Here is a 9,455-nt window from a genome sequence, read left to right as displayed (position 1 = left end):
TTTCTCACTTGGCATTGATCAAGATAGCGATCACCATGAAGAACACTCAACACTTCCTCCTTGCTAATCCATGATCTATAATTTTGGATATAGACATTTTAAGAGTTTATAATTTTGCAGATACTTTTTTTTAAGTAAAAGAGAACGATAACCAGTAAAATTTTATAAGTCCATAAAAAGTTGCAAAGTATTATGAATTATGAAAATTAACTAATCTTTGGATAAATCCCCAAAGTATTAGCTAACTTCCTATTATGACTCTAAGAGTAGGCCCTATACAATATGAAAACTCGACCCATCCCACTAGGGCCATTCATTTTTATCTGAAACCCAACCCGAATTTAAAGTCTATCGAACCCGAATCAGAGAATACCTGAAAACCCGAACTCAAAAACCCAAATCTGACCAACCTGGGTATTCTAGTTCCTAGTAACATGTACGCTATGTTCCCGAGTTCCATTAAATGAGAGAAAAGAAAAGAAAAGATTTGGAATGAAATAATTTTTAGTTGTGTTCCAGAGTTTCATTAAAGGATAGAAAAAAAAAGAGAAAATGAGAGATTTTTTGCCTAAAATTAATCTTTCCAATTTGGAAAGAAACAGAGAGAAAAGAAAAGAAAATGAGAGAATTCTTTCTTTTCTCTCCTTAACTTAACTCGGGAACATAGTGGTAATCTTCTTAAATTAAAGTTCTATATTATTAAAGCTGATGTTTATAAACACAAAAATGAAGTTGGAAACAAAAACCTACAAAGTTCATGTTTATACTCATCCAGGTTTTTTCATACCCGAACCTGAAAATAGGGTATTTTAATACTCGGGTATAGAAAACCCGAACCCGGGTAGACAAGGTATGGATTTCCTGACCAATACCGGACATGAACTCAACCCGGGTATTGGCAATACCATAAAATTCAAAACCCGTTCATCCAAACATCGTTGTTAATTATTGAAGGGCGTATGTTTTATATCATCATAGGTTTTTATTTTTATTGCATGTAGTTTTGAATTTGTAATGATTACCATAACATAGCATAGCAACCACCTCCATATTCTATTATATATAACCGTAAGCCGTTGTTGATATGACATAAAAAACGGTGACAGCTCATTTTAATTAGTTGTTGGGGTACCAAGATCTTAGACGTGGGACCAATCACATTGCTTTGTTGTGCCACGTTGGCACACGTTCTCCTTCTTCATCACTAAATCAATAAACAAATAAATTCCCCATACCATAATTAATAATAACTTCTTATAATTTCTTCTTCTTCTTCTTCTTCTTATTCTTCAGTCATCATCAACACCTCCATTCATTCATTCTGTTACAAAGGTACCATTTTACGTTATTATTCATCATAATATATATTTGTTTCATCTCTTCATCCTTTTTCTTTTAACGGTTTTAAATTTTTTTAACCGTCACTTTGTGGATTTTTTCTAGTTAGTTTTTTTATCTTCAATTTTGTTGGATGTTTAAAATTTAGAAACCAGTGTTTGCGATTCGATTTTATTAACCGTATAACTAAGAACACGAACGTAGCGATTTGATATTCGTTTCTTAAATCTAGAAACCCGAGTTTGTTGATCGTGTTTAATCTTCTCTAGTGGTTTTGGTAAGACTACAATTAGAAATATTGTGTCATAAAAGAAAACATGGTGCATGAGGGTCCGGGATGTGGGGCCAACTTGGGCCTGATATACGTTAAAGGTGTAAAAAATACCAAACCATCGGTTTGTAACCAGGTCAGTAACCGGTAAAAAAATGAACCGATATTTTCCACTAGAATACAGGTTTGTGAAGTTACCGGTCTTGACTTTTGTTGACCAAATTTAGAACCAGTTTTGAAAAAAAAAAAAAAAAAAAAAAAAAAAACCCTCCCTACTCTGCATTTTGCAAGAGGCTGTTTCCACGGCTCGAACCAGTAACCTCTAGAAAAATTATGTTCGCATTTCATCGAATTCGCTAATGAAAAATTATGTTTTCGAACAGGAATGGAGTCCGGAAATGAGGTTACTTCAGAACCCGAAATCGCTGTGGAGGATGTGAAAACGAACGTGACGGATGTAGAAAATTTGAACAAAGTTGATGAAGAAGTTGATTCATCAAGAACCGAAGCGAATCAACCTTCTGACAATGCCGATAAGCCGAAAGCCCGAAACGCGGGTAACGTGTCCACCAAAGGGAGTACTGTCAAGAACAGCAAAATGGGTAACAGTGGTAAAAAAACTGGTACATTTGGTACAACTCCAAGACCAAGTTTGTCTCAAAGTTTATCTTTCCCTACAAAAACGCCATCACCTAACCTCGCGAAACAAGTCGTGGAACCCACATTATCCACATCAGCATCTTCGCGATCAAACCTTGCGCTTAGAAGAACTTCCACTGGGTTGAAACCGGTCAAAACTGCAGCCGCGGTTAAAGAAGATGATAGCGCCAGTTCGACTGCTTCACCGTACTTTTCTTAACTTAAACCTTAGTCATACATACTATGATTCATTGTTTTATTTTTTATTTTTTTTATTTATTTTTTTTTCGTTGTTTGACTTGAATAGAAATGCCACCACCCCTGGCGGGGGGCGTAGGAGCAGCACCTCGGGTTTTTCTTTTAGGTTGGATGAGCGAGCCGAAAGGCGAAAACAGGTGCATTGTTTGTTTCATTAGTTTTAAAAAATATTGACAAGAAGAGTTATGTTACTTATGTACATTTGATATTTTTTTCACTAGTTTTTTTCAAAGATTGAGGAGAGAGTTCAAGCAAAAGAAGTAGAAAAGACTAATATGCAAGCAAAGTCAAAGGTGTGGTGGTTCTTGAACTCTTTAGTCAACAAAACAATATATATAAATATATAATTAGAGGCTAATTGGCTCGTATAACATTCTATATGGCTCGTATAACATTATACGGGCCGTATAACATTATATGAGGTTTGGGTCGTATAATGTCATACAGCTCGTATACATGGAGACAAAAAAACATTCTCTGACATTTTTTCCTGTGCAACATTCTCCTATACGACCCGTATAACTCTATACGGGTCGTATACATGAGGGGTGTGAAAATAAGATTTTAGGGGTGTGGGAATAGTGGGAACCGGCTAATTGTTATGTTTTGAATTTGTGATAATGCAGGAAAGCCAAGAAGAGGAGATAAAGAAACTGAGAAAGAGTTTGACATTTAAAGCTACACCAATGCCAAACTTTTACAAAGAGCCCCCTCCCAAACCTCAACTCAAGAAGGTATCTATCTTTGTGTTCATGTTACTTTCGGAGCGTTTGGATTCGCGTCTTCAAAGTGATTATTCGTATTCTGGTCATTTGATTATCCGTTTGTACATTGTGTTGCATTTACAGATACCAACTACGCGTCCAAGATCACCAAAGCTGGGCCGAAGCAAGAGCTCTCTGAGCAAGCCATCGGAACCAATGGAGAGTCCTCGAGTCGTTAGAGACCAAACCATGTCACCTAGGTGCAACCCCACGAACCGTGACAAAGCTTCCAACCCGCACAACAGAAAATCTTTGACCAAAACATCAGAAGCGGAAACTAGCAAGCTAAAAGAAAAGGGGTTGAAACCAGAAGTCAAGGAGGAGAATGCTAGCAACGCCCCGGATGACAGACCTCAAGAAGTTGAAGGTTGTGTAGATGTCGATACGGTGCAGGAAAGCGGGTTCAGTTCGAGTTCGGCCAATCAGGATATGACACCTAAGGACATTGTTGTTGGAGGTTGAAGTTTTGATTTTATGAAGTGTATGTAACTGGATGGTGGTTGCTTTTGTTTTGATGTTTTAAAGGGTTCCTATGCAGTGAATTTACTGGTAAAAATGGATCTGTTTGTTTATTTAGTTTAAAAATGTCAATTTGCTTACAACAAATTCTTCATCCAACAACTACCAATGTTAACTAGTTAATATATGAAAGTTGCTAAAACTATTATTTTTTTCACCCTGTGTTTAGTGGCTTAAAGTAGAGGTGGGCAAAAAAACCAGTTTAAAAAAACCAGACCGGTTTGTAAAAAACAGGTTTCAAACCGACCCGACCTGGCGGTTTGTAGGCCAGTTCCTATTTTCGATATTTGAAACCGGTTTAAAAACCGAACCGTTTCTAAAAAAACTGGTTGCTTTTTTTTTGTCCAAGGTTGTTACCAGTTCGGGTTTCCATCACTTCATACCGGTTTAAAAACCAAACAGGGTTTTGATAAACCGGTTTTTTTGCCAAAAAAAAAGGTTCGGTTTTAACCGGACCTGTTTTTTTAGAAAAACCGATTTGTCCACCTCTAGCTTAAAGGGTAACCAGCCATTTGTTTGTTTTTTTTTTTTTTTTTCTCTTGTTGCTCATTTTTTGAAAAAAATAATAATATAAAAAAATTGTTAAGAGTTAATTATATAGATAGTTTCTGTCATCAAAAATCTGAAAAATTTAACAGTTTTTTTTTTTTTTTTTTTTATGAAAACTAGTGTTAGACCCCAAGATGTTAAAAATGACAATTTCCAGTTTTTTACATGAATAAGCATAGAGAAAATGAAAAGAAATTCAGATGTGCATCTAAATATAATGAATTTAGTCACAATTACAGTACCAGTGTCAGCTAGGCCTGAAAAACAAATGAACAGACAGATATCCTACGCGTTGAACGGATGTTTTAACGAGAAAGCGACTATGATCGTCACAAATTTAGTCGACCAGTCGCACAAAATGATTTATGTATTTGCATAATAATATTTTGTTCCAATAAACCTCACTTGGACTAGTAGTAATTACATCACTCATAGTAACAACACCCAAAAAAAATCAACAAAAATGAATGCAAACTGCAGAGCCCATCAGCTTAACATTTCTTTATCTGCCTGCTATACCTGCAACCATTTAAATCTATTTATTTCTATATTTAATAACACTACAATACAAGTTTTTTTTTTTTAAGAAATAAACCCAAATTAATAAAAAACTTGCCACCAGTTACAAAGTAAATATTGTAATCAAATAATCTTGAAGTTTTAATATTCTTTACAAGTTTTTACCTTTATAGTTGTAAACGCGTGTACTTTATGTTTTGCATACCAACATTTTACCCTTTGCTTATGCATATATTTTCTTTAAGAGTAGAATGTCATTTTCGTTCACGAGGTTTGGTCAGTTTTGCGACTTTCGTCCAAACGTTTGTTTTTCCTCATATGGATCCAAAAGGTTTGAAATCTTGCAATTTTCATCTGGCTCGTTAACTCCAACCATTTTTCTCCGTTAAGTCATGGGTATTTCCCTCTTTTTGTTAATTTAAAGGGCAATTCGGTCTTTTTCAAGGGTTTCAGTCTTTGTACATAAAGTGGAAAAGACTGAATTGCTCTTTAAGTTAACAAAAAAGATAGAAATACCCTAACTTAACGGAGAATAATGGATGGAGTTAATGAGCCGGATGAAAATGGCAATATTTCAAACTTTTGGACGAAAGTCGCAAAAACTGGCCAAACCTTAGGGATGAAAATGACATTTTACTCGTTCTTTAAACATGCTTTATGACATTTACGATGATAGTAAGTCAAAATAGACACCCGAAATTATCCAATTCTCATTATATAATTTGGTGTGACATGCTAACTCACGTACATCATTTTCATGATTTTCTCTAATTTAAATGGATAAAAATAAAAAGCTCACCTTTGAGTCTGCAGCTCTGTGGCCGTTCTTTTTTCCTTTTTTTAAGCATTTTCTAGCAGTTTTATAAATAAAATATATTTATATATCAATGACAGCTTGTAAATTGAGAATGTTGTCCAAATGCTCCAAGAATCGAACATGTCACTTCCAGTAATTTCCCTGCATTTGCATGCAAACAATCATTAACAATGTACAAGTTATAAAGCACAATGTACAAGATGTGATTGAACGGTATTGTCGGCAAAAAGATTTACCAACCCGGATGATGATTGACAAACATGACAAGAACTAAAAGGGGCCCAGATCAAGAATAAGTGACAGTTAATGTTTTGGTCATAGTGTACAAGTATCAGAACACATGGTACAACATGGTGAAGCATGATTACAGGACACAGGTAGTTGTCAAAAAAAGATATTGTAATTAACTCTGTGGTAGAGATTGCATAACATGGATTCCAGCTGGATTTTTTTTAGATTTCATTAAATATATTCCATCAAATTTATGATATCCAATTTTGTTTTGTGTATAATGCATATATAGTTCAAAAATGAAAAACATAGATAAAAATGGTTGAATAATTGGTCTGTTTACACGATCGGTTTCAAGTTCCAAGCCACCGGCTGAACCATTAAACTTCGAATCGGCAAGACCAGTGTTGTAAAAATTGGGATTAATTACCGCTTAATCGGTAATGGCAATCGGTAGTTTACTTATTAAAAAACACCTAGTCGAGGACCTAAAATCAATGATCGGTCAAAGGCAGTCAAATTCCGGTATAAATTGGTCAAAATCTTTGAAGTATCTGAAAAATTATACTTATTAATCCAATTTGATTAATAAGTTTGAGAAATAATCAATTATAATACAAATTTTGAAAAATTTTGTATATAAGTTAGAAAAATTATATATAAAATTCCAATTTGATTAATCCTGATTATTATTAATCGTCGCTACCCCACCAACCGACTAGGGCCAAGACCAAATTGTAAGCCACCAACTTAATTAAGTTTGGCGGTCCGTTCGGTTCCAAGTACCAAACCGTCAAAAAGACCATTAAACCATCAAAACCGAACCATAATAATCTCAAACCACTAGCTTGACCCATTAACCCATATAAATTAACCCTATGGCTAGGGATGTCCTTTATCTGAAATCCGAAACCCAACCCGGATTCGAAGCCACCCGAACTTGAATTAGAGAATACCCGAATAAACCAAACCCGACTCACCCGAACCTTAAATGGGTCGGTTATCGGGTCACTTTTTTCCAACCAAAAACCCGAACAACCCGACCCGAAATTCGAAACCCGAATAAAAAACCCGGACATTTACTGTCTTTTTTTATATATACAATTTGATTTGGAGTGTTTTGTACGTGGGACATTAAGCTATGGGACTTTTGAACATTATGTGATATGATATTTTTTAACATAATATTGTGAAAAAAACACATTTTTTTATATTACATCTAAACTCGAAAACTGAACAACACGACTTGAACTAACCCGAACCCGAATAACCCAAACTTTAAATGGTTGGTTATCGGGTCATTATTCCCTGGCCAAAAGCCCGAACAACCCAAACTTTAAATGGGTCAGCTATCGGGTCACTATTCCCTGGCCAAAAGCCCAAACAAGCCAAACTTTAAATGGGTCGGTTATTGGGTCACTATTTCCTTGCCAAAAACCCAAATAACCTAACCCGAAAACTAATTGTATAATGCAATTATATCAAAGCCAAAAACCCGAACAACCCGAAACCCGAAAACTAATAGCATAATGCAATTATATCAAAGCCAAAAACCCGAACAACCTGACCCGAAACCCGAAAACTAATAGCATAATGCAATTATATCAAAGCCAAAAACCCAAACAACCTGACCCGAAACCCGAAAACTAATAGCATAATGCAATTATATCAAAACTAATTAACAGTTAACACACCTCTCCTTTGTTCAGCCACAACTTTCACCTCTGCCACAGGCGGCCCCGGCCGCGCCTTCACCGCCTCCCTCTCCTCCTCCTCTTTCGGAAACAAAACCCCATCAATCCCCTGCACCGATATCCGCCCATCCGTATAAATATCCGGGTCAAACAAATACCCCGACTCCTCACCCGACCCGAACTTAACCGACCCATCTGCCTCCTCCGCCACCACCTTACGCCCCACCCGCAATGTATCATACTCCACCTTCCCAAACCGCCGCACCGAATTATACATACTCTCTTCCGTCTGATACTCCGGTATCAAATGATAATAAACTATACTCTCCGCCGCTCCGGCTTCACCGAGCCGCTCAGCCGTTAACTTAGCCATGGCTTCATCATTCGGCGCCAACACCGTTAACACATAACCCTCTGACACCAACTTCCCCATCTCCGTCGCTAACGCCGTTAAGTTCACCAATATATCCGCTAGCTCATTATACCCACCGTAATGTAACAACGTTTGAATAAAGTCCTTCACCTGACTCTCTCCGTCAAAGTGATGACGTGGCCCACCGGGCCCCGGTGCCGGCGCCGGAGCTAGACCCGGACCCGGAGCCATCGCGTCGTAAACCGGTAGTTCCGGTGGTGAACCGGCTGGTGGTTCAGTAACCTGTTTTTTGTTTTTCAACCGGTTGGTTCTCGGATCCACAACCGGAGCTCCTTCCGGTTGAACCGCTGAAATTGAAGTCAAACTTCTTCTCCGGTTAAAGTCTTCTTGTACGGACCGGGGGACTAACAGCTTCTCAATCCCATGGATCAACCCGTCGTGCCTGGTGACGTCATCGGGTCGGGTCACAAACCCTAACCCGTTTATAACCTTCCGACCCGATGACGTCAGCAACTGTAATTGTTCCTCCGTCAACAGTGTTTGAAAATGAGCTCCGGATCCGGAACCGGAATCCTCGGGCCAATCGTCTGACCCGACCCGGTACGGAATGACGTGAAAGAGTAACAGATTCTGTAACGATTTGAGGTTTCCGGGTTCGAATAAGAAGCGTTTGAATTGTGGATCTAAATGTAGGGTTAGAGCTTCGTTATCCGGTGCGAAAATGGTGATGTTGTGATGAGAGACTGCTTGTTCTAGGGTTTGTAGCAGTAGAGCTTTTTCGATAAGTTCGGATAACTCGGTGTAGTGTGAATCAAGTAAAGCTACAAGTACTGAGTTTGAATTGATCTGTGGAGAGCTTGAATTAGCGTTAATGGCGATGAGAAATAAGATCCCCAATGTGGTGTAGATCTGAACATTCATGGCGGTGAATAAGATTGAAATTGAGATTAACAACAGTTGAAGAGAGTGAGGAGGAAGTAGGAAGGGTGAATTTGAGTGTTTCTCTCTCTAGAAATGGAGGGTTTCTCTCTCTAGGTTTTGGTTATGGCGGAAAGAGGAAGAAGAAGAAGAAAGAAGGGGGTGAAGGTGAAACGGTGGGATGTGGTGTCGTTTTGAGACAGAAGCCCGTGAACAAATAACATGTCTCATGCGGTTACAAAGCAGATACTCTGCCACTTGTGTGAACATGTTATATTATTATATTATTAATTAATAATTAATTAATACGTGAACAAAATTAATATTTTGGGATGGTTTTTAAATTGGTTTACTTTTTTTTTTTCATAAAGTATTTATCACACATGATTCAAAGCACAAAAGAGACGTTAAAAGTTATTCAAGTACAACTTGTTTACATTCTAAGCAACTTTGATGATATATCACAAATCAGTCGGTGGTTTAAATTACACTTAAGTGTCATTTACGTCCATATGGTTTGTCTAGTTTTGCTATTTGAGGTCAAATTTCAAAATTGTATTATTTT

The 9,455-nt window shown here is 37.3% G+C and overlaps 2 protein-coding genes across 3 annotated transcripts; one reads left to right on the top strand and one right to left on the bottom strand.

Annotated features, from left to right (window-relative positions):
• The first annotated feature begins 1,235 nt into the window (after positions 1 to 1,235).
• Positions 1,236 to 3,844, top strand: LOC110925018 (protein WVD2-like 4). Of its 2 annotated transcripts, XM_022168994.2 has the most exons (6): positions 1,236 to 1,332; positions 1,993 to 2,455; positions 2,556 to 2,643; positions 2,728 to 2,799; positions 3,133 to 3,240; positions 3,355 to 3,844. In XM_022168994.2, exons 2-6 carry the CDS (start codon positions 1,995 to 1,997, stop codon positions 3,730 to 3,732), a joined length of 1,107 nt encoding a protein of 368 aa, XP_022024686.1. In that variant the 5' UTR covers positions 1,236 to 1,332; positions 1,993 to 1,994; the 3' UTR covers positions 3,733 to 3,844. The 2 variants fall into 2 exon arrangements, with proteins under 2 accessions (XP_022024686.1, XP_035840908.1); XM_035985015.1 differs by lacking the exon at positions 2,728 to 2,799.
• Positions 3,845 to 4,523: 679 nt separating this feature from the next.
• LOC110925010 (fasciclin-like arabinogalactan protein 17) lies at positions 4,524 to 9,145 on the bottom strand. Its single transcript, XM_022168985.2, has 3 exons — positions 7,600 to 9,145; positions 5,657 to 5,815; positions 4,524 to 4,857 (listed from the first exon to the last, which is right to left on the bottom strand). Exons 1-2 carry the CDS (start codon positions 8,891 to 8,893, stop codon positions 5,742 to 5,744), a joined length of 1,368 nt encoding a protein of 455 aa, XP_022024677.1. The 5' UTR covers positions 8,894 to 9,145; the 3' UTR covers positions 4,524 to 4,857; positions 5,657 to 5,741.
• Between the last annotated feature and the right edge of the window lie 310 nt (positions 9,146 to 9,455).

Source organism: Helianthus annuus, chromosome 2 (genome assembly GCF_002127325.2).
Source record: "Helianthus annuus cultivar XRQ/B chromosome 2, HanXRQr2.0-SUNRISE, whole genome shotgun sequence".
Lineage (NCBI taxonomy): Eukaryota > Viridiplantae > Streptophyta > Magnoliopsida > Asterales > Asteraceae > Helianthus > Helianthus annuus.
Note: the sequence above shows the minus strand (reverse complement) of the source record. Positions and strands in the feature narration are given on the sequence as shown.

Bases quoted from the DNA above. Each gene is read 5' to 3' on its own strand.
- LOC110925010 (XM_022168985.2), bottom strand. From the start codon at position 8,893: ATGAATGTTCAGATCTACACCACATTGGGGATCTTATTTCTCATCGCC. The intron at 5,816-7,599 runs GTGTGTTAACTG...ATGCAAATGCAG, and splicing joins TGTGGCTGAACAAAGGAGAG to GGAAATTACTGGAAGTGACA.
- LOC110925018 (XM_022168994.2), top strand. From the start codon at position 1,995: ATGGAGTCCGGAAATGAGGTTACTTCAGAACCCGAAATCGCTGTGGAG. The intron at 2,456-2,555 runs GTACTTTTCTTA...TGACTTGAATAG, and splicing joins GCCAGTTCGACTGCTTCACC to AAATGCCACCACCCCTGGCG. The intron at 2,800-3,132 runs GTGTGGTGGTTC...GTGATAATGCAG, and splicing joins ATATGCAAGCAAAGTCAAAG to GAAAGCCAAGAAGAGGAGAT.